The following is a 24965-nucleotide window of genomic DNA, read 5'->3' on the forward strand; positions in this document are numbered from 1 at the left end:
TGTGGAGGGAAGAAGTGGGCACCTTTACCAGATGCTCCCTTTATGAAGACTTCAACATTCTCCTTGTCATTGTCATCATCATGGGCAACGTCCTGATCAGGTCTGCAGCCCCCACACCTGCCCCCAGCTGCACTCACCTCCCCGTGCAAGGAAATTTGTTTCTCACTTCTCTGGTCCTTAGGCGGTCCCAGGAGCGACCTTGGTTTTCTGTTCAGGGTCAGCCCCTGCTGGGCATCAGGAGGAGGGAACCTGGATCTCTCAGGGCGGTTATGGGATGGAGCCTCCCCCAGATGCTGGGCAGAGCGCCCTCCACAGGAAGCCGAGCCCCCCTCCTTCACTGCTTCAGGACTTCTCCATGGGGCAGGGACCCGCCTTTCGGAGGAGTCACTTCCGCACGGCAAGTGCAGGCCTCTGGGCCAGGCTGAGTCTGCACGCTGCGCGGCCCCATTCTTCTCCACCACCCGCCCGGACCCTGAGGCTTCTGATCTGAAAACAGTAATGAATTCGACCCCTTCTGAGGACAGCTACGGTCCCCGGTCCCCGGGAGAGCTCAAGAACATGAGACACCCAGAAGAGAGTCAACAATGAGACACAGTTCTCACACCACGGCGAGCTGGTGCCCACTGAGTCCCACGGAAGCCCACGTCCTGTGGGTATGGCCACAGACCGCCAGACTTTTTTCCCTTGCTAGACTCTGCCTGCGAGAAAACATCCAGGTGTTTGGAAACTGTTTTCCGTGTGTGTCTACCCCCTCTGAATTTTAGAAGCAGCCCACTCCTGGAGGGGAGGCCCCAGGTCTCCGCGGACACCAAGTCTTCCCCGAGGCCCGCATCGACACGGGTGGTCCCGGGTTTCGGCAGTGCCTGCGTTCGTTCTGGAAGCTGGAGTCGCTTTCCTTGTCGGCCCCGGCTTTGCCAGCTTTCACGTTGCCGTAGGAAGGTTAGGTCAGGGATCATTTCTGATTGGTAAGAGGACGGCATCTCCCATTGACGCTGATACTTAAAGTCCCTCTACTTTCCAAGTGCCAAATAAGATTTTAAAGGACAAAGAATTTTAAGTGCAAAAGATGTTTGAAATATGTTCAAAGTAATTTTTGAAAGGGAAAAAACCAGCTAGTTCACCTCACTTGCTAGCACGAGCTTTTCTCCTCTTCTCTGTCCTCACAGGAAAGACTGAACTGTGACGACGGCACAGCCTTCGCACAGGGCTTCCCGGCACCTTCTCTACTCCTTGGACTGGGAGGGAGCTTTGGTATACTTTTCTCCTGTTTTTATGTGTTTTTAGATTCTTAACAGTGAGCAGGGAATTTTATAGGCAGAACATGTGTGTCTTTGTTGTTTGGAGAGAGCAAGGCTACCTCCCACTTGGGTGCCCCAGAGACCGGCATGGAGGGTGGCAGACTCTCAGAGGTCTGTGTCCACCCCTCACAGCAGCCCACCGCGGCCAGCCCCACGTGGTGTCTGGATGGGCCAAGGAAAGTTCCAGAGCGTGTTTGAGGCGCTGGGTGAGGTGTCCGAGGAAGCTGGGACCGAGTGAGAGAGGTGGACGTCCCAGACACAATCCGGGGGAGGGAGAACACGGCGGGAAGCCCACTGCTGCAGAATTCACTTTATTTGAGGCAGTGACGGGAAGGAGTTTGAAGGTGGGGCAGCTCGGGTGAGGGGAAAGCGCGTCCTTCAGAACGAAGGGACATCCCCGCCCAGGTGCCGTGCCTGAATGCACTAAGGGACAGGCACCAAGGAAGGCTCTGGTCGGGTCCGACCCGGAGGGCTTCAGGACCCGCCGTCATGGAGATGCCCCTTCTTTCACGCGAGGCCTGCAGAGATCGGTGAGAAAGAGAACTCCAGGGCGTCAGGGGAGCAAAGGGGAGCGAAGGCCGCATCCGGGAGAGGAGGAGCCTTACAACCTGCTTTATCTGGGAAGAGAGAAAGGCTACAAAGGGGATCTTGAGAACCTTCTAGCTTCTGCTTCATTAACCCTTCAGGCTGGAGAAAGGACAGAGGTCAGAACTTCGGGGCATCGCCTTTTTTAGGGCCACTGGGTAGTCTGGACCATCTACCCTGGCATATGCTTTTACTTTGGGGTGGAGCGGTGAGAACTTGGTATTTCCGGAGCAGAGATTTGGGGACAAAGGTATTCTTTCCCTTGTTTTCGAACACACTCGTGAGCGCACGAACGCCGGCGCACTCGTGCTTCGGGGAGAGTCTGGTCGTAGGGGCGCTGGGCGGGAGGGACGTGGAGCAAAGATGGATCCAGTGTTGAGCACATCCTTCGGGTGGGAGGCAGGCGGCCACTTCGGACGGTCTCTGGCCCTTTCTACTCGCTTTGGAACTGTTTCAGGTACGCCAGGATGTCTGCCTTGACCGTGCTGACAGGAGCCTTGTGGAACCAGCGCATGACAGGGACCCCGTCAGGCCCCACCAGGAACTTCTCAAAGTTCCAGCGGATGTCGTGGACCTTCATGGGCTCCCAGAAGAGCTGGTTTGATGAACCCAGAAGGTCAGAGGTCGGAGGGCAGGAGTTCTGGAGCAGATGGGAAAAACAGAAGGGTTCCCCCCTGCTTCTGCGTGACCCAGGTCTATCCCCAACCCTGGAGAGTCTGCTCACCATCCGCATCTCCGTATATTAACTACCTGACGTGCTCCCAGCAAAGCACAGACATTTAGTGCACCATCGCCCACCCGGGAACCGGCAATCGGCCGCGCGCGGGCTACAGAGTGTGACAGTAAACGGAAAACACTCCTCCTTTTCCTGTCCGCCCCTCCCAGGAGTACATCATGGTGCTGCAGAAAAATACTATTTTCTGTTTTCTTTGATAAGTCATATCATTTCTAGAGCTTCAGTTTTCTTAGCTGGAAAAAAATGCTTTGGTTTAGAGTAGTGGTTCTCAGAGCTGGGGCTTCACAGTCTGGTAAAAGTTCAAAAACTATTTCTTGGAGATTAGTATAGAATAACTAACATTTTATTAACATTTAATTATATATTATATATAATAATTATAATTATATAGAATAACTAAAAAGCCTAGTTATTCCTTATAATTATAATATATAATGATATAAATAATATATATTATATATATAATAAATATAATAATATAGTAATATAATTATAATTTAGAATAGAATAACTATATAGAACAACTAAAAATCAAAAGTCAACTATAACTAAATTTAAAAATTAACAGATTTTTAAATATTAGGTTGAAGAAAATAAAATCGGTCGTATCACCTTTTTTGGGCAACACAAATGGTAATTTGTGTGATTTAACTCAACATTAATTTAGTATCAGAATATATTTTTATACTCTTTTATACTTTTATTTTTTATTTTATTTTTTATACTTTTATTCTTTATACTTTTATATTCAATAAATTAGGCTTTGTGGAAAACTCCCCACACTGTGTTTTTTTCCAGGTTGCCATGGATGGGTTAGAATTTCAACAAGGACCAGACCTGTCTGGCAGGCCAGCAGAGGGAAGCCGTGGCCTAAGAGAACGTCAGATGGTTCTGTGGTCTTCCGCGGTTCTAACACTCAGCGGCTCCCCGGTCAGTTAGCACATGGGACCCTCCATTCTGTGCTCCATATCTGTCTCCCCGACTGCACAGGGGTCCGCCAGGGAGGGGCTGGGCCCTGTTAGTAGGTTGGGGCTCCCTGTGTGGCACAGCTGCTCACACCTGGGACGGATGCCACGACTGTCGGTCACAGGAGCAGATCATTGCCGTTGGGGAGGGCGCGTCGGCCACATCAGAGCTGTCTTGTTCCATCTCCTGTACTTGAGCTCAGGGCTCACAACGGATCTGGCCATGACTCCTGAACTTATCTGAGCATTTTTTTCCAAGGAGTCCAACCTCAATCCTAGAAACGAGCCCCATGCCTTCGGGGTGTCTCTACCCACCTGACCAGTTCACGAGGTGGGTGGTGACTCACCTTCAGGAAGGTAAAGACCTTCTGTTCTTTTTCTCCATTCACATCCCCTTTCTCAAAGAGCTGAAAATTGGGAACAAAACCACCACCGGGACGCACATACCTGCAATGAACCAGAGTGTTCCCAAGAGGGTCCAAGTTAGGATAAGGAGGGGCGGTAACAGCCGCAAGTCCGCGAAAGGAAGTCAGAGATGAATAGGAAGAGACAGTGGACAGGGAAGGGGAGGCAAGAGAGATGTCTGGGGGCGGCACTTCATGCTTTACGGAGCCAGGAGACAATTCTAAGGAAACTGGAAGGCAGTGTTTGAAGGTCAGGATTCCCGACTCGTTTCTATTTCCCACATTCCCTCCTTTGCCCTGCGCTGCTTTTCCCATAGATATTCCCCTAGCGTCCACGTCAAGAGCCCGAGGCGCGTGAAAGGTTGGGCGTTGCCAGCCACGCAAGCTTGCACGCGAAGCTTCACAATGATGTTCCTGAACCCCATGATCCCCCACCCGCCCCAGAAGCTTCCAGAGGGGGAAGGGAAAGGCTGACAGGGCCTAGGCAGGGACCCGAGCCGGCACTCACTTGAGCCCAGAAAGGATCTCTGAGTTCTTTCCTGGCTCTTGTTTTCCAAACTGGTTGCAGGGAAAGCCCAGCACGACGACACCAAAAGGCTTCAGCTCCTCCTGTAGTGCATTCAGTTCTGCGGGGAGACAATGAGCAGCATGGGCAGCCCGGCAGGGAGCCGCGGAGGACGCTGGGATGTGTCCATTTACCACAGGAGTACAGGGACAATGTAGGGGGAAGGTTCGAGATTACAGAGACTGGGGAGGCGGGGCACAAAGCTAGAACACAGGTTGACAGAAACACACCCAAACGGCTGCCACCTTTCTTGTGCTGGTTCCCTACGCGGCTGCACGGCACCCTCCAGCTGGGGGGACCCCAGAGAGCACAGGTGGGTTAGTCCATGGGGTGGGCGGGGGCACCTGCTGGATGCTGAAGGGAATTAAAATTTAAATGCCACGGCCAGCCTCCTTAGTGGCGGACAGACTGACGGACGATACATTTTGAAGGAAAAGGCAAACAAAATGGACCGGCTCCCTCTGCCCCCATCATGCCCCATAGGGACACACCTGACACCCCAGTCGTCCTCCCAAGAGCCCCCTTTGGCCCTCTCACCTGAGAGCTGTGGAGGGAAGCCTAAATTTGAGCCCAGGTCCAGAACATGCTCTACCCTCTTGTCAACTCTAGTGACCTAATGGGTGTCACTGCCCTGGGACACTCACTGGGATTCCAGGCTACAAACTCCAAACCGCTCTCCAAGACTGCTGGGAGGGCTTCCAACGTGTCTGCGTAGACCCGCACCAGTCTTCCCGCCTTCAGCCACTCTCGTCCCCACCGATTCAGTCCCAGTGCCCGCCCCACTCAGACTCAGCTCCACGTGCTGCTGTCTCCCCGAAAACCCTCCGCTTCAATGACAGTGCCTTCCTGTCCTTGTAGGTTTCTTCGTAACGATCCCTACTCGCCACCGCCTTTCGCCATCAAGAATACGTCCTTCCTATGGCTGAAACCTCCGCAGACCCTGCTGCTAGGCCTTCGGCAAAGGCCTTCGACTCTCTCGCCATTTCCCCGTCTGGAGTAAAATCTGAATGAGACACTTTTTAAAAATCTCAGGTATTTAGTAAAATTCTCATGGTTAGTAAGTTATGTCATGGCAACAGAGTGGAAAACTGTGGCTTCAAATACATGAGGAAGCTCACTGTGTGTTGATACAGAAGAACATCTGAGACGTTGTATCATGTGAAAAAACAAGGCGTGGAATCAGTTGTGTGTGCCTGCGTATACGAGAGAGATTTGCTTGTCTATACATTAAAGATTTGTGACAATATACACCATAAACTGATAACCTTGGTTACTCAAAAAGAAAAAAGGTGGATATTCTCACTCTTCCCCGCCACCCCCCACCCCCCACCCCCCACCCCCACATGGAGCCGGACACAGGGCTTGAACTCACAACCCTGAGATCGAGACTTCAGCTGAAAGGAAGAATCAGACACTCAGCCAACCGAGCCACCCACCCAGGGGCCCCCTGGAAGCTTCCTCTCCTAAACCCTTTTGCATCTTTTAAATTTTCAATGTGAATATATTCCCTATTCAACACAAATTTAAATTAAAACTAAATTGAAACAGATTTAAAAGCAGATTCACATTCCATGGAACTGCTGTTTATATATCATGACTTTTTAAACTCACTATATTTTTTCTCAAATTTAACTTTTTGAAAGGAGGAAAACCCTACTTGCTAAATGATACTAAACTGCTGCTAAATGATATTAGCCTTAGATTCTGAGATTTTATACAAATTAAATAAGGATTTAGTTTGTAGTTTTTCAAGTTCTCCCTAGGGTTGATTATACATGCAAATAACTATAAAGTAAGCCCAAAATTCTTTCAAATGTCAGATCTTCCTGTAATCTGCACTTTTGAAAGTATCTTTTTATGCACAATTTCATCATGAAAAAGTCTTTAGGTTCTCTTGGTGAATGTGAACCGTTTGGTTTTTGTTGTTCTTTGAAGGAGGGGCTATTTCAATACAATTTTTGCCTAAGTCAAGCAGCCCCCTCTGTATTAGTCCTTTCAGGATGCTTTAACAAATACCATAGACCAGGGGGCTTGTGAACAAGAACAACTGATTTCTCAGAGTTCTGGAAGTCCAAAGTCATGGTGCTAATGTGGTGGGGTTCTAGCAAAGGCCCTCCACCAGGTTGCAGACTGCAGGCTTCTCACTGTGTCCTCCCATGGTGCAACGGCTGGGGGGGTTCTATGCTGTCTCTTCTTATAAAAGCACTAATCCCATCCATGCAGGTTCACCGTCACGACCTCGACATGTCCTGAAGGCCCTGTTACCATCGTGTCGGGCGCTGGGATTTCAACATGTGAATTTCGGGGGGACACATTCAGACCATGCTGACTCTTCTTCTTTTTCTTTTTCTTCCTTTTAGAGAAACAGTGTGAGCAGGGTGGGGAAGGGCAGAGGGAGGGAGAGAGAGAATCTTAAGCAGGCTCCCTGCTGGCTTAGTGTCACGACTCTGAGATCACAGCCTGAACCGAAATCAGGAGTCAGATGCTTAACCAACTGAGCCGGCCAAGTGCCCCTGAATGTTAATTTTAAAATATCAAAATTTAGTGAACTGTGTATCTTAGAGGTGAGATTACAATATACTTAAATTTAAGTGGTGTTAAAAAAGAGAAAATTCTCCAATTTCTTGTTATCGAAGTCACATTAAGACAAATTGACGGAAAAAAGAAAAAGGAAAGAAAGAAAAGACAAATTGATGGGACTTTATATTTTTGATCATTTGAATAGATACCAGTGTCAACATGTGGAAAATTTTTCTTAAAAACTGCTCACATATTATTTTGCATATGTGCATATGCATATGTTCACATATTAATTATTGCAATTAATCTTGAAAAAGACATTTTTTTTAAAAAGCAGAAAAGCCAAGTTATGGCATGTCAGAAACTGCATTTATCTCTATTAAAATCCATCCGAAACTTCAAATAAGCTTTTCTGGATCAACAGGGAAACCAAACTCTTCCCCATGAGCACAAAGAAAATCCACCTCAGTCACCATAGAAGGTCGGGCCAGGTTTGGAGAGATGGAGTGTCTTTCCAAAGAGCCGTCCCACCAAAGATTACCTGCAAGAAAGCTATATTTCCCTCTTGGAGGTGCTGAAGAACCCAAGAGCATTTTCCAGAAGATCCTCTCTGCTGTTGTTCCCAGAAGTCACCAATGAGAAGGATAAAGGTGGCCCCTTGAAAGCTAGACTCTGGCCTGGGGTCGTAGCTAGGGCTTCCTGTTCTCCTGTTAAACAACTTCACAGGGGCGCCCGGGTGGCTCAGTGTTAAGCCTCTGCCTTCAGCTTAGGTCATGATCCCAGGGTCCTGGGATGGAGCCTCTGCTCAGCAGGGAGCCTGCTTCCGCCTCCCCCTCTGCTGGCCTCTCTGCCTACCTGTGATCTCTCTCTCTCTGTCAAATAAATAAATAAAATCTTTAAAACAACAATTTCACAGGACATCAATATCACACAACATCATGGTCACAGTGGTCATGATAAATCAAGACAGAAACAAGACTGCTCTATAAGACTGTGTTTTAACACAGACAAAACATGAACTGCATCCAGACTGCAAAACTAGCCAAGCATCTCCATGTTCCTGCCAATATACGTGACGTCTGCTTCTTTACCAGCTACAGTTTTGGCCTTGCTTTATTCCCCTGACCTCGTAGATAAGATTTATTAAGACATATCTGAGTCACAGTCACAGAATTCTCCCCACTCCCTCATTTCCTGACAGCATCCAATTCAGAGCAAAGCTTCAATTCCTTGAATCTTTCCCCAAAGCACCGAACACAAGCCCAGATTCTCAAATAAGTTCTTTCCAGCACTTTCTTATTGAGAAGCCCCATGTTTCCCTACAATATATGTTCTCCCTCACAGCATCGAGCAGCAAATGCCACTTGTTCAGTGATAGGTATGTTCCTGGTGGTTTTTGATTAAATTTTCGGGAGAATCTCATCCCTCGAATCTGGAGATAATTCTCCTGGCCTCCTAAGGAGTAGAGCAGTGACAGGATTTAGAGGGACGGACTCCCCCGATCGCCTATCCCCCCTCACCCCACTCCTCCCAACAACAAATTAGGAAAACCTCTGGAATTAGAATATGGGCATCTGACCAAGCTCGTTCCGGAGGAATCGGAACCGGGGCTCTTACCAGGATACTGAGCTGTCAGGCCTCAGTACGTGGCCACGTTGACAAAGAGGACATGCTTGCCCGCGTAGCGCTGGAACTGCACGTACTCCTCGTCGTTGAGGGTGAGGGCTCCGTACTCGTAGATGGTGCCCGTCACCCCCTTGTAGCAATCCAGCTGGAATGGAACAAAAACCGCCTTGCTGTGACAATAAGGCAAACAACGACCCCTAACAGCCGCGGACTTCTGCAGAGTGTTCAGAGATCTCTCATGGAACACCTCGAGATTCTAAGAACTGAAGAGACCTCTGTCTGGTAGTATTTTTAGTTATGGCGAGACCACCACCAGAATGTGTGTCTTGTAAGTCAAAATCCTTTCTGTGTGGGGGTCGCCTGGCTGGTTCAGTCAGTGGAGCGTGTGACTCTTGATCTTGGCGTTGTGAGTTCGAGCCCTAGGTTGGGTATAGAGATTTCTCAAAAAATAATATCTTAAAGAAAAAAGCCTGTGTGTGTGTGTGTGTGTGTGTGTGTGTGCGCGCATGCACGTGTGCGGACAAGCACTTTGTGATGCTCCCAGCTTTTGTCTCTCACATGGGTATCGTCCTGTGAGCTGGGATGTAGAATCCCAAGAAAACCGTGGACTGGAAGGGCTGATGCTTTCCAACTCTGACATTAGTTCTGCTCCAGTCTGAAGGGACCTGATACTCCAAAATGCAGACTTTTATTCACAAGATGGCTTTCTACAGCTGGAATTGCACCCCAAGCAGGCAGTAGTAGATGACGTGGACCCAGACACCCCCTCAGAGGTTGCCTTTTTTAAATTTCAGAGAGGGCAGATGGTCTTACGAATGCTGGTCTTTGAGCATCTTATGTACATCATCTTACATGTCACAGGGACCCGATAACAGAGCACTCAGAGTGGTTTGAGGACCTGAACAAGACCGGGGCATATTAGAAACACAAGTGTCTGAGACACCTCTCCAAATAAGACATACAAATGGCCAACAGACACATGAAAAGATGCTCCACATCACTCGGCATCGGGGGAATACAAATCAAAACCACAATGAGATACCACCTCACATCAGTCAGAATAGCTTAAATTAACAAGACAGGAAACAACAAATGTTGGCGAGGATGCAGAGAACAGGGGACTCTCCTACACTGTTGGTGGGAATGCAGGCTGGTGCAACCACTCTGGAAAACAGTGTGGAGATTCCTCAAGATGTTAAAAATAGAGCTACCCTACGACCCAGCGATTGTATTACTGGGTATTTACCCCAAATAGACAGATTCAAAGGGGTACATGCATCCCAATGTTTATAGCAGCATTATCAACAATAGTCTAACTATGAGGAGAGCCCAGATGTCCATCGACAGATGAGTGGATAAAGAAGATGTGGTATAGGGGCGCCTGGGTGGCTCAGTCATTAAGGATTTGCCTTCGGCTCAGGTCTTGATCCCAGGGTGCTGGGATCGAGCCCCGCATTGCACTCCTAGCTAGGCAGGAAGCCTGCTTCTCCTCCTCCCACTCTCCCTGCTTGTGTCCCTGCTCTTACTGTGTCTCTGTGTCAAACAAATAAATAAAATCTTGAAAAAAGAAGAAGAAGAAAACGTGGTATATATATATATATACACAATGGAATATCACTCAGCCATCAGAAAGAACGAAGTCTTGCCATTTGCAACAATGTGGGTAGAACTAGAGATTACGCTAAGCAAAATAAGTCAGTCAAAGAAAGATAAAAATGATTTCACTCATATGTGGAATTTAAGAAACAAAACAGATGAACATAGAGGAAGGGAAGGAAAAGATAAGACAAAAACAGAGAGGAGGGCAAACCGTAAGACTCTATAGTTAAGTGAACAAATTGCGGACTGCTGGAGGGGCAGCGGGTGGGGCATGGGCTAGATGGGGGATGGGCATTAGGGAGGGCACCTGCTGTGATGAGCACTGGGTGTTCTGCGTAAGTGATGAATCACTAAATTTCACTCTTGAAACCAGTACTTCACAATATGTTAACAAACTTGAGTTTAAAAAAAAGAAGAAGAAGAAGAAGAAGAAAATAAATGCAAGTTCCTGGTTCTCCTGAGACCTGCGGAATCAGAAACTTTGGGGTGGTGGTTGGAGAAGAGGAGCGAAGGCCGGACTGTGCTTCAGATCAGCCGGCAGTCTCCAGGCAGGGTCCGTGAGGCATACAGACTGTAACACCTGTACGGCTCCCTCAAGGATTTCCTTAACATTTTACCACTATAGCTTTGCTCTGGTTAATGCCACTTCAGTTTGGTAACCATAAAACCAGCCATCCTTCAAGCACATGGCCCACCGATAGCCATCTTAAGGGTCTCATGACTAATGTTTTCTTCGGCAGTAGTCAATAACTTTATCCTAACAGCAGCTAGCCCCTCAAGGTCCTGGGAGACCTGCTTCCAAATTCCTTAGACATTTATGCTATCCCTAACCCCTACTAACTAGAAAGCATAAAATCTGTCACTCCTCACAACCTCCGTGCAGCTCTTTCTGCCCATGGGTCCTGTTTCTGTGCTATAATAAAGCACTTCCCTGCACTGAAAATGTCTCAAGAATGTTTTCTTGACTCTTTGCTCAGCCGCCCACATCAGGTAGGACCCAGCAACTTGTGCTTTGACAAGTCCCCCCATGGATCTTGTCTGGGGATCGCTGCCCTCAATCACAGGTATTCTCTCTCTTCTGGGGGTAGGGGAGCCAGTAAGAGAAATGTAATTGGTTTTGGGGTGCCTGGGTGGCTCAGTGGGTTAAAGCCTCTGCCTTTGGCTCAGGTCATGATCCCAGGGTCCTGGGATCGAGCCCCACATCGGGATCTCTGCTCGGCGGGGAGCCGGCTTCCCCCTCTCTCTCTGCCTGCCTCTCTGCCTACTTGTGACCTCTGTCTGTCCAGTAAATGAACAGAATCTTAAAAAAAAAAAAGAGAGAGAGAGAGGGAGAGAGAGAAATGTAATTGGTTCAAATCCACAAGTGAGACTGAGTTTTTGAATGAATTCATCTGGTTTTAAAGTTAAAACCTGGGGCACCTGTGTGGCTCAATGGGTTGGGCCTCTGCCTTTGGCTCGGGTCATGGTCTGGGGTCCTGGGATCGAGCTTCACATTGGGATCTCTGCTCAGTGGGGTAGCCGTCTCCCCCTCTCTCTCTGCCTGCTGTTCTGCCTACTTGTGATCTCTCTCTCTCTCTCTGTGTCAAATAAATAAAATCTTAAAAAAAAAATAAAGTTAAAACCTGCTGGTTCCACGTCACCCACTTGAATCCCGACCCCACGTCCTGAGGCATATCATACATCTCTGACAGGGCGGCTACTGACCTCCAGTGTGGAGATCTTTTCCCCAAAGTCATCAGGAGATTTGGGGTCCAAATCTAAGACCAAATCTAATTTGGTCTTAGGTCCACCAAGACCTAAGAGCAAATCCTCTTACTCTGGTCCACACTTTATCCTCCCCCACTAGCTCCCGCTCACCACCCCACCGGGGAACGCAGGCAGCCACCCTCCCTCCCACCCTGTGCTCCTGCGTGTCCCGTTTCCCGGACCCACAAGGCTGCCCGGAGTTCAGAGCAGGGGCGGCGGCGGCGGAGGGGCAGGCAGGACAGCAGCCTTGGCCCTCCGTCCACCTGCTCCACGAGCGCCCGGTGCCGGACACGGTCCGCGGAAGGGAGTCGGCTTCGCGGAGCCCCAGCCTCGGAGAGCGGCTGCCGGAGTCGTCGAGCTCGGGAGGCGGGTCCCAGCCTCAGAGAGGACGAGGGAGGACTCCTCGCATCCCTGGACACCAGGCCAGTCGACAGGGGCTGCAGTCCACTGGGTCCCCAACGGGACACTCACCTTCATCTTCTGGTTCGGCTGGGCGAGGCCGACCAGGAACAGCGGGAAAAGCCCCGCAGCCCAGAGCTGAGCGAGCATGGCTCGAGCGCGCAGGGCCAGGCGGGTCTGCGGTCCCCGGGGCACCTCGGTCCCTTTTGAGCCCCTGGTGGGGATCGGAGCCAAGACACTCCCTCCAATCGCAGAGCAGCGTGCGCGCGCACACACACACACACACACACACACACACGCGTGCGCGCGCAGGCCCCTGCCCTCTCCACACTGTCTCTCCCCTCGCTTCCCTCCTGCCCACCTGCCCCCCCCTCGAGGCCCCTCGGCCAGCCCCGCCGCTCCCCTGCGCCTGTTGTGGCGCACGTGTCCGGCCGGGCCGAGGAGGCCTGTCTCCTTGGAACCCGGAGTGCTGTGTCCACCCTCCCCGAGGGCCGAGGGCCTCCTGGGGTCGCTGTCCGCGGCATCAGAATCTGCTTTTTAAAACCGAGAGCGTCACGTGAGGCACACGCACAGTAAAGTCTGAGACTCGTGGTCGCGGGGGACGGTCATCCTCCGGCCTGTCGCAGCACACTGTGTGCTAGCGATGAAGCCGGGCCGCGGGGCCGCACCGTGTTAGACGCCCGCCCGGCCGCCCGTTCCCTGGCCAGCGGCTTGTGGGCACAAGGGGCCCCGCCGCGGGCACGGGCGCCCTGGGCAGCGGCGGGGCCAGAGCCCCGACCTGTGAGTCCGGACGGCCCCGGGCTGCAGCTGCCTCCTCGGCATCGTCTCCGCCCCGCACCCCCTCCCCACAGTGGTGAGGCCCTCGTCGGGGCGGGCGGAAAGCGGTCACAGGGGGAATCGGCCAAGACACACAGAGCTGCTTCTCCCGCCCCCTCTGCCCCCAGCTCCCACGGTTCTCCCGGCCGCTCCGCTTTGCCAAAGTCTCCTGTGACGGGGGGGGGGGGACAACCCCTTCCTTCCTTCTCAGCGCTAAGCCCTTCCCAGCCCAGCCCAGCCCGGCCAGGTTCACACCCACCGCCCGCTCCGCTCCCCGACCTCAAGGCGCCTGGGGCTGAACTCCTGGGAACGCCTGGGAAGACGAGCTTTTCGCTGGCTCAGATTTCCGAGCTCTTCTCAAAGGCCTGTGAACCGGTCTGGTCGTTGGCCCCGATCCAGCCTCTCGGGTCCCCAGGGCGCCCTCCTCGGCCCGCCCTGGGTGTGCTGCGGGGCTCTTCGGCCTCTCCCCGGTGTCCGTTCACAGGAAGGGCTGAAACTCACACTGTGAGGCCACAGAGAGACTGGGTGTGCCCTGGACTGGCTCCTGGTCTCAGCACGACTTCCCGGCTCTGGGCCTCACTGTTCCCATCTGCACGGTCAGGGTGAGTCCGACAGTCGGCCTGCTGGGGCTGCTCTGAGCCACCATCACTCTGAAGGACTCAGCCCAGCACAGGGCACAGGTCAGCAACCACTCCCACCCTCGGCCTTGAACCCGGACAAATGAAAGCCAGCCCTGGGTTCCTGCCGTCCACCCCTCGCTCTTCTCCGGTTGGGTCAAGTCTGCACTGAGACGGGCACGTTTGCTCATCCTGCAGTCTCGGGACACGCCTCAGGACAGAGCTCATCACTAGGTCTGATGGCTGAAGCTCCAACTCTCCAGTCCTGCTCCAACATTTCTGACAAACCTCTGGGCGGCGAGGGTGCTGGCCTCCGGCGGCGAGAAGGGAAGGTGTGGAGCCCACACCGGGCAGCAGGAACGTGTCTCTGGTCCACCGGAGGCTATCTCTGAGCTGCCGTCCCCTTCTGTCCTCCAGAGCCCACTTCCCCGACCTGCTCCCAGAAATCTTGCTTTTGCCCCTTCGCTTGTCTCCTTCCTTCCCCACAATCTGCCTCTGTTGCATGACTTGTTTTAAAGATTTCATTTATTTATTAGGGAGAGAGAGAGAGCACGAGGGAAGCGCAGACGAGGAGGGAGAAGCAGACTCCCCGCTGAGCAGGGAGCGGACAGGACCTGGGGCTCGATCCCACGACCTGAGCAGGAGGCAGCTGCTTCCCTGACAGCCCCTCTGTTGTATGGTTTTCTAAAGATGAACTTCATTGACATCCCTCATGTTAAACATGCTTTGGTTCCTCCCTAATTCTTACACCATTCATTTGAAATCCTCCCAGGGAGCACTCTGGATGTGACACCGTGTCCCCTCCCTCCATGAAGATGTCATGTTTCTGGCAGACTGAACTGGCCCCATCACCCCACCTCCACCCACTGAGCTGTCAGTTCTAGACATTTTAGGAAAAATCTGAGCCAATACTTTGGGAGCCTTCCTGAAAGATTTCTTGACATATTAATGACCTATTATTCAAAATTCAAAATGATGGAACACAGTTTTATCAAACGAGACTTCCGAGGTGACTGCTGAGGCCTGAGTCACAGATCAGATCCTAAACAGCCTGACCAGGACTTGAATCGGACCCAAGCTCAGGCCGACTGCCTTTCTCAAGGAGCCTAGGGCAGAAGAGGGCGAGACCCAGATCAGTGTGTCTCAGTCACCGTTTCTGTGGCCCAGTCAGGATAAAGCAGTTTTTAAAGGGCATAGGCAGGAGTCCAAAGGGAAGCAATGATCCGCACCGGGTTGTAGGATGTTGTGGGCTGAATTATGTTCCCTCCACAAGGTGTACTGAAGTCCTAACTAACCCTCTGTACCTTGGAACGTGACCTTATTTGAAAAGAGTCTTGCGGCCACTGTGAGTAGGTAACATGAGGTCATCCTAGAGTAGCCTTTTTGTAAGAGGGCGTCGCGCGAGGCTGTCCCGTGAAGACGGGGACAGAGACTGAAGTTACGCTGCCACGAGCTAAAGATGGTCTGGGGCTACCAGACATGGGGAGAGGCAAGGAAGTGTCCTTCCGCCCGGGTTGCAGAGGGAGCAGGGTCAAGGTGACAGCTTGGTCTCGGGCTTCTAGCTGCCAGGACTGTGAGACAATACGCTGCCCCGTTCTCAGCCACTCAGTTGGTGGCCCTCTGCAGGGCCGCTCTCGGAAACACACAGTAAGCTCCCGTTCAGAGACAAGAACTCTCTTCTCTCCGAATGCTTTCCGGTTTCTTCCGGTCCCTTCTGTGCGTCCCCAGGCTCGCCAAGGGTTCCTTCATTCTCAGTTTCCTTGATCAAAAAGGAAACAGATCTCTGTACGGCTTGCAGACGTGCCTTCATCCTGGCTCCGGAGCAGAACTACTTCCCTGTTCACCTGATCGCCGACTGAGAGATTCAGGCCTCTGCTTAATGCTACCGAAAGATTGTTCGGGTTCAGTCCATCTTCCCAGGCACCCAGGGGCCGCCCTCACAGGACGCAGGGATCTCCTTCTCCGCCCCGCAAGGCAGAGACACAGGCGGCTGTTGTGCACCGGCCGCGTCGGAGCGCCGTCCTGTTGTATTGCAAACCGCGTCTTCTCGTTCACTGTCTCGTGTGTCGTCCTCACCGCGGGAGGACAGATGGGCGGGAGAAGCGGCTCTCCTTCGGTGTACATACGGGAGAGTACAATGTACAAATATGAAGTTACTCAACCTCAAATCTAACTTTTTGTCTGTTTTTTAGTCTCCTTTGACTTCTTTAAATCCATTAACTACATGTACTAGGAATTTGAGGAGAGTAATGATTTTGCCGTATTTTGTTGTTGTTGCTGTTACATTTTTCAAAAAAAAAGGTTAATTTACTTTAGAGAGAAAGAGTGCACAGGTGGGAGGAGGGGCAGAGGGAGAGACTCTCGGGCAGACTCTGCGGAGCACAGAGGGCAGGGGCTGCGGCGGGGCTCGATCTCATGAGGGATTATGACCTGAGCCAAGATCGAGTCAAACGTTCAACCCGCTGAGAGCCCAGGCCCCCCTGCTGCTACATTTCTGTCCACGTCTCTGTGTACTATTGCCTTATCCTTGAGGACCCCTCAGACCCAGGCTGGCTGTGGCCCTAATCCAGAGCCTTCGAGAAGGCAGCGGGTCCTGAAACGACATCCCCTGGAGGCCTTGACCCCACTGCCCACGTTCCCAGCCTCGTCTGCTGCACCGGGTGGCTCTAGTGTTTGGCGAGGCAAAGGGGACAGACAGCCTGTGCAGAAGAATGTGCTCTCCCCGGGGGGCGCCAGTGCCCATCACCCCCACCTTTGTGCTCCAGAGAGGCGTCCCGAGTCCACACACAGCCGTGGGTGTCTGGGATGCCGCTGGCACCCACAAGAGCTGAGCAACTTCTCTGCCATGGGACCAGCCGTCCCAGCCTCTGTGACCTGGGCCTTTCTCCTCCCGGGAGGAAGGAATCCGTCAGCTCCTCAACACCGCAAGCCAAAAATCCAACTACTGCCTGGGGCCGGGCTGGACTGCAAGATGACCGCCTTCGCCGCCGACACCTCGCAGCTCTTCCTACTTCCGTTTCTTTTAAGAGGGGCCGAGCTCCTGGGGAGCCTCCTGAGAAGACTGGGAGGAGAAAGCGTTGACTGGGGAAAACTCCACTTTTAATGCCCGAATGTTTTCGTTTCTTCAGTTCACATGTGGCCTTTCAGAGGCCCGGAAAGGGCAGTGAGGGGCCCGTCTGACCTCGGGGGGCCTTACCTAAAACACACGCGCTGCCCTCTGTCCCGCAGCCATCCAGTGGCGGTAGGGGCAACGACGTGCAGCCGGGAAGTGTCCCTTCCTCGCGTGGATTCTCACCCAGTGGCTCACACCGAAGCGTCCCTTCCTCGCGTGGATTCTCACCCAGTGGCTCACACCGAGAGCTCCAGGCCTGGGAGGTCCCTGCAGCTCTCAGCCTGTCTTGGGGCAACCCTGCCTCTCCCTGGAGCAGACCCGCAGGAGCAGAGTCGGGAGGAACAAGGGATCCTGGAGGGACTGGGCGCCCGAGCGAGATGGGGGAGTTAGAGGAGACACAGGAGTGATGAAGGGAGAGGGGAGATGAGGGAAGGAGGAGGGAAGGAAAGAACAAAGTACGAGGGACGAAAAGGGAGGAGAGTCGGTATCAACTCCAGTGTAGTAATTCCTATATTTAGGAATATTTAGATAGATTTTCTGACTCCAGCATCACCAAAATAAGCATTAGGTTAATATTTTTCTCCATTTTACAAGTAAGGATGTAAAGACAGAGTAAAAATAAATAGATTCTCAGGTTATAGAGCCTTAACGTGTCAGGCTGGGACTCACACTCAAGTGTGTTCTGAACCCAAATCCAGACCCCTTGGTAGCCTGAATGCCAGCCCCCGAAGGTATCAGGCGTTAATCTCTAGAACCCAGACGTTATCATGTATGGCAAAGATTTTGCAGATGTGATTAAGTTACGGATCTTGGGATAAAGGAATTATCGGAATTATCCCGGATTATCGGGGTGGGCACTAAACACAATCACACGTATTCTTCAGGGACGGAGCCAGGGGAGATTTTACTAAGAAGACAGGAGAGACCCGAGAGGGACAGCAGAAGCCAGCGGTTGGAGTGGTGCCAGAAAGGGTCACGAGTCCTTTCAGTTTCCCACAACATGTTCCTCCTTTCCTTCCCAGCCCTTCCCAGAAGCATCCTTTAATACCCATATTTCTGCAACAGTTAGCTCAAGGCATTCTAGGCTTTTCCTATCATGCACCTCAAGATTCTTCAAGTCTCTACACATTACCCATTTTCAAAGCCACTTTGAGATATATATGAAACAGATAGACATATAGATATCTGTATCTATTTATTTAAATCTGTATGTATCTCCTGTTAAGGAAACAGATAACTATATCAATATATCTGTATTTATGTGTATATATATAGAGAGACAGAAACAGACACAGACACAGAGAGGTGTATTATAAGGAATTGGCTCACCAGATAATAGAGGCTGTGAAGTTCCAAGATCTGCTACCAGCAAGCTGGGAACCCAGGAGAGCTGATGTACTTCCTGTCTGAGTCCGGAGGCTTGAGAACCTGGGGAGCTGATGTTGTAAGTTCCACTCTGAGTCTGAAGGCAAAGGACTAATATCCCAGCTCAAAGACACAATTCTTTCTCTTTATATATTTAGGTAGGTAATATGCAACTCTGTTTGATCGTACCAGTAATACACCATATAATTATACAATTCAAGAGCATGGCTTTCGTGTCATAAAATTCTAAGTTCTTCTCATCGCCTAGAAAGAGGGGGGAAAGAGGCAAAATAGCTATTTTTGACTAGAATCTGATATAACCCTTGTGCATTTTGTAATCTCAAAGAATGATCAAAGTGTATATAACCACCAACCTTCTGGGAGTGGGGGAGGGGGGTAAACATATACCAAACCGCTCAAGAGAAAACAAGAAAGAAGGATACAGAACAGAAGGGACAAAATACACACCTAACACAGAGACATACATAATGCTCGAAAGTAAAAAGTTGGGAGTCACTAAGCATAAATAAACCAAAATAAAATTAGCTATGCTGTTTTGAGACAAGGTAGATTTTAAGACAAAATGGATAACCAAGGATTTAGAGAAAGTTTTTGTACTGATTAAGCATACAATTCACCAGGAAGATAACAGGTACTCTAAATTTGTAAGTACCTAATAACATAACTGATAATATACGAATTAAAAATTGACAGAAATCTACAGAGAAATATGTTAAATCTGCCCATCACAGTGGCAGACTTTAACACACGACTTTTAGTAACAGATAGAAAAAGCAGAAATGAGTAGTGATAGGCGAGATTTAATTAGCATGTCTATCAAATTAGACCTAGCAGACAGTTACAGAACATCCAACTGCAGGATACAGAATATTTTAACGCAAACATGGAATGTTTATAAAAACCCACCATGTGCTGGGCTATCAGTCAACTACCTGTACATTTCAAAGTCTGAAATGATACAGACCATATTCTCTGACCACATGCAATTAAGCCATTATTCACCTAACAAACGACTAGACTATTCCTACGTACTTGGAAACTGAAGATTATTATACCATAAAATAATGTATGTTATAAGATGACATCAGAATGGAAATTACAAAATAATTTTTCCTGGGAAAAAAGTTGTATGCTTTGAAAATACATTTCACATTGGTTGGGCCATTCACTCTCTGCTTCAGAGTAGAGGCGTCCAATGCTAACAGCTTTCCAACGTGTCCTTGATTTCCTTCAAATAATGTGTTTTTCTTCCTCTCCCACGTTCTTATGTCCTTCAGGGCCTGCTTCTGGACTCTAGGAAGTATTCCAAGCTGAATGATAATAAAATTATGACGGCAAACATTCTGGGCTGCACGCATGGGACACATGGAGGAAATTAAAGAAAAGGGAAGGAAGGAACTCTAAGGGAAGAGGCGAGAACTAATGAGACAGAAATCCGAGATAAAAAGAGGCTGACTTAACCAAAAACTTTAAAAAGATTACTGTTACTGATAATTCTGTGGCAAAAGTGATCAAGAAAAATGGAGAGAAAGCACAAATAGCTCATATAAGAAGTGGAAAAGGAAAGGGCTCGCCTGGCTCCGTTGGTAGAACATGCAACTCTAGATCTTGAGGTTGTAAGTTCCAGCCGCACATTGGGAGTGAAGTTTCCTTAATAATGATAAAAAAGAAATGGACAATCTTCATAATCACTTCATATCACTTGATATCCTACAGGGGTTAAGAACACATATATCACAAACAACTTAATGCCGATGAATATACGAGCCTAAGTGAAACACGCAAATAAGAGGATATAACTATATCTTTTCTATATTTATTTCTGTAATAAATATAACATATGAACAATAATTCAGTGCTTAAAGATATTTGATCTATTTTTAAAAATCTTTCACAAATAATTTTCCAAGTATAGATGACTCTACTAGTAAAATCTACCAAACATTTAAAGAAGAACTGATCCTGAGCTCACAAAAAGTCTTCTGGAGGGTAGCAAAAGAAGAATCCTGAATCGTGTTATGAGGATAGTGTAGCCATACTGCCGAAATGTGACAAGGACAAAAAAAATACGACAAGGGACACCTGGGTGGCTCAGTCAGCTGGACATCTGCCTTCAGCTCCGCTCAAGATCCCAGGGTCCTGGGGTCAAGTCCCACATCAGGCTCCCTGCTCAGTGGGGAGCCTGCTTCTCCCTCTGCCTGCTCTGCCTGCTGCTCCCCCTGCTTGTGCTCTCTCTCTGAGAAATAAATAAATAAAATATTTTTAAAAATATATGACAAGGACATTATGAGAAAGAAAAGCCATAGGCACAATCTTTTTCATGAACATAGTTGCAAAAATCCTATACACAATCTTAGTAAACCAAATTAAGCAATATAAAGTTGGATTTCCACCCCCAGGAAAGCAAAAATAGTTTAACATTCAAAGTCGAGCAATGAATACACCAATTTAACAAAATAATGTCACAGGGTCATCTCGATATGTGCTTCAAAAAGCATGTGATAAAATTCGGCATTGATTCATATTTTAAACTTACAGCAAGCTGAGGAAAGAAGAGACCTTTCCTACCTGATAGAGTATCTAACACATGTCTGCCACAAGTGTCACACTTCATGGTGAAACTTGATCATTACCCTCTGAAATAATATTCAAGGAAAGGATGTCTCTGTTACTACCTCAATTCAGTATTGTGTTGGCAGAATTAGACAGTGAATTTAAGGCAAAAGGGAAATTTAATGTACAAAGATTAGAAAGAAATGAAATTGTCATTAGTATACCCTGTAAACATACAATTTAAAAAGAAACTAGCAATAAACTATTATAATTTTGTGACCTTAGCAAAGTTGTTAGATAAAAATTAATACAAAATTCACTATATTTCTGTATAGTTTTCATAAACCACAAATTTAAGCTTAATTTTTAAAAAGAACATAACCAAATACTCAGCAGTGAAGTTAGCAAAAGATGTCCTACATTGCTTTGATGAGAAATGTTAGTCTTAACTGGTACGTGTTTGAAGAGTCCTAAATTAATCTTTAGTATACACGTTAATGAGTTAGAAGAGTCAATGATGTAAGAATGTCATTTCTTTTTTTTAATAATTAAAATAAGAAATATTTTAATACAATAGCTTCTCAAAGTCAAAATTAATGCAAAAAAATCCATGATGAACATTATTAAAGTTTTAAATAAGTACCAGGGTTCAGATGAGCCATATTGGAACCTAAGGTAAAAAGAAAAATGTGGACCGGGTCGGAAGGGGCCTCCAGGAACGGGCAGAGCTGCGTGGCGGAGCGGTGTTTGCAATGGCTACTACTGTGAGCTTGGGACTTGATACCATTTTTTTTTTTTTTTAAAGCACTAGGCTTCTTACATTCAAAGAGTAAGGATTCTGCAGAAAAGCTAAAGGCACTACTTGATGAATCTTTGGCTGGGGGAACTGATTCAAGTTACCGTCCATCTCAGAAGGATGTAGAGCCACCCAAAATTTCAAGAGCAAAACCTGTTTCTGTTAAACAAGAGCCCAAAACATCATCCAGTCTTCCTTCTGGCAATAGTAATGGCAAAGCCCTCGCAACTGAAAAAGTAAAGAAGGAAGCTGAAAGAGACCAGCTGATAAAATGAAATCAGGCATCACAGAAGGAGGTGATATTCCAAAGAAACCTAGATTGGAGAAACCAGAGACACGGTCCTCTCCCATTACCGTCCAAACTAGCAAGGATTTAGCCACGACTGACCTTTCCAGTTTTGAGGAGACTAGTGCTGACAATTTTGCCATCGAGATGGGATTGGCCTGTGTTTGTAGGCAAATGACGGTGGCGTCCTGTAATCAATTAGAAGAATGTCAGGAGTGCCATAATCTCTACTACCGAGATTGCCATGAGCCCCAGGTGACAGACAAGGAAGTGAATGACCCTCGTCTTGTGTGGAATTGTGCTCGATGTACCAGACAAATGAAAAGAATGGATCAAAAAACTCACAAACCACCACAGAAACCAGCCCCCACCGTCGTTCCTGTCGCTCCAGCTGTCAAAGAGCCATTGGTTAAGAAACCAGAAACTAAACTCAAGCAGAGACAACTTTTCTAGCATTTAAAGACAACAGAGGTCAAGACATCCACAGCTATTTCAGGAAATTCTTCTAGTCCCAGTGTTTCCTCTTCCGGACCTGGTAGCCTAACTGGATGGGCAGCTCTTGCAGCTAAAACTTCCTCTGCTGGTCCGTCAACAGCGAACCGGAATTCAACAACCCAAAACAATAGTGGGAAGCCTGCGACCTCATCAGCTAACCAGAAGCCTGTGGGTTTAACTGGTCTGGCGACATCATCTAAAGGTGGACTAGGTTCCAAAACAGGTTCCAGTAATAGCACTGCTCCCTCTGTTCCACTGAAACAACCTCCACCTCCAACTTTGGGCAAAACTGGCCTTAGTCGCTCCATTAGTTGTGACAATGTTAGCAAAGTGGGTCTTCTAGTCCAAGTAGTTTAGTTCCAGGAAGCACCAGCCAGCTCAGTGGGAACAGAAACAGTGGGACAGCAGGGCCCGGGGGAAGTACCGCTAGCAAAACCACTTCAGAATCGAGCAGCTCTCCCTCAGCATCCCTTGAAGGTCCGACTGCACAAGAATCACAGCTCAATGCCATGAAGCGATTACAGATGGTCAAGAAGAAAGCTGTGCAGAAGAAACTCAAGAAGTAATGTGGCCAAGTAGGTTTTTATGTCACATTACCCTAAAATCTTATTATTAGAACATAAACTGTAATGTACTATAATTTAATAAAAATCTTCACGATGGAAAAAAAGAAAACTGTGTACCACTATAGATATGTTTTTATGGATTTTTTTAAAGATTTTATTTATTTATTTCACAGACAGAGATCACAAGTCAGACAGAGATCACAAGTAGGCAGAGAGGCAGGCAGAGAGAGAGGGGGAAGCAGGCTCCCCGCTGAGCAGAGAGCCCGATGTGGGGCTCGATCCCAGGACCCCGGGATCATGACCTGAGCTGAAGGCAGAGGCTTAACCCACTGAGCTACCCAGGCGCCCCGTTTTTATGGATTTTGAATAGTTAATTTTTTTTCCAGAACATTTAAATGTTGAAAAAATATTGAAAAAACAAAATCTCAATATCGAACAATCAAAAAGTATTAAAACTCACCATGACCTTAGATATTTTGTTGATAACACAGAATGCATCATAATTTTACTTCCCTGGTTGTAATGGAACAAACCCAACAACATTTTCAAAATCTTCTTTGCTTATCCTATTTTCAATTGTGGGAACTGCAATGCTTGACAATTTCTCTTGACAAAGTAACAATCTTTTAGATATCTTTTTAAGGCCACTAGTTCACAAAGATCGTTCCAATCTAACTTTAACATTATAAAATGGATTCTACCCTGGTTTTAATTTTTAAAAAGCTCTCTCTGTGTCATGGTTCAAAGCAACTAATAGGCAAAGGCAGGACACCACAGCAGGAGAGGGACAAGAACACAGAGAAACCGTCTTTGGGGTGCGCTGGCGTGCAAGGTGTGCCAGGCAAGCGGGACACAGAGCTTTCCGGCGCTACAGGATCTACAGCAGACACTCAGGAGCGGCAGCCCACTGGGGGGAATCTGAAATTAACCTCAAAACGAAGCAAGGACCTAAATGTGAAACGTTTTAACTACAGAACTTCCAGAAGAAAACATGGAAGATTTTTGTGATCTTGAGCTGGGCAGAGTCCTTAGGACAGCAAAAGCACAACGCATAGTAGAAAACCTTATAAACTGAACTCTGTAAAAATTAAGAACTTTTACTCTTTGAAGGACACAATTAAGGGGCTGAAAAGACAGGACAGAGATGGGGAGAAAAAATTTTAAGTCGCATACCTTAAATCTGGACTATATAAAGAAACTTCCAAAATTCAATATTACGAAAACAACTCAATTAAAAAATGGCCAATCAATTCAAACATACAGACTGCCAAAGACATACAGATGGCAAATAGCACATGAAAGATGTTCAGGATCATTACTCATGAGAGAAACGCAAACGAAAGCCACAGTAAGATACCACTACCCCTGAAATGCAGAGACTGACCACACCAAGTGTCAGTGAGCACGTACAGTGCCTACAACTCACACTGCCGGCGACAATGTCTACCTTCACGGGAAGCACCCCGGCCAGTAAACACGGAACTTTACATGATTCAGCCATTCCATTCTCAAGAGACAGGAAAGCACGTGTGCACGTGAAGACTTGGACACAAATGCTCACAGTAGCTACATTGTTTACAGCCCAATAGGAGAAGCAACCCAAATGCCCACCAAAAACTGACTGGATAGACAGACTATGGTGTAGCTACACAGTGCAGTGCTGTGCTACTCAGAAGGGAACTGTGACTATAGGCACCAACACAGAATCTCAGAATAACTACATTGAGTGAAAGAAGCCAAACAAAGAAGAGTATACACCGCATGATTCTTTTCTATAAGAGTCTAGAAAATCAAACTAATCTAAATGACAAAAAGCCGATGTCATTTCTACCCAAATCATTCTATAAATTCAATGCAAGTCCCAAGCAAAGTCCCAGATTTCCCAAATTCCTAAA

The 24965-nt window shown here is 48.3% G+C and overlaps 1 protein-coding gene and 1 pseudogene across 2 annotated transcripts; one reads left to right on the top strand and one right to left on the bottom strand.

Moving 5' to 3' along the window:
* Positions 1-1594: 1594 nt before the first annotated feature.
* On the bottom strand, positions 1595-12593 carry GPX6 (glutathione peroxidase 6; the record flags this gene model as incomplete). The annotated part of the gene is made up of 5 exons (XM_080805997.1): positions 1595-2523; positions 3932-4031; positions 4497-4614; positions 8691-8844; positions 12516-12593. 5 exons carry the CDS (start codon positions 12591-12593, stop codon positions 2317-2319), a joined length of 657 nt encoding a protein of 218 aa, XP_080662123.1. The 3' UTR covers positions 1595-2316.
* A 9083-nt stretch (positions 12594-21676) lies between these two features.
* On the top strand, positions 21677-23070 carry LOC308344650 (integrator complex subunit 12-like; annotated as a pseudogene). The gene has a single exon. The product of its transcript is annotated as an integrator complex subunit 12-like (transcript).
* The last annotated feature ends 1895 nt before the right edge of the window (positions 23071-24965 follow it).

This window comes from Martes martes (genome assembly GCF_963455335.1).
Source record: "Martes martes genome assembly, chromosome: 6".
NCBI classification, from domain to species: Eukaryota; Metazoa; Chordata; class Mammalia; order Carnivora; family Mustelidae; genus Martes; species Martes martes.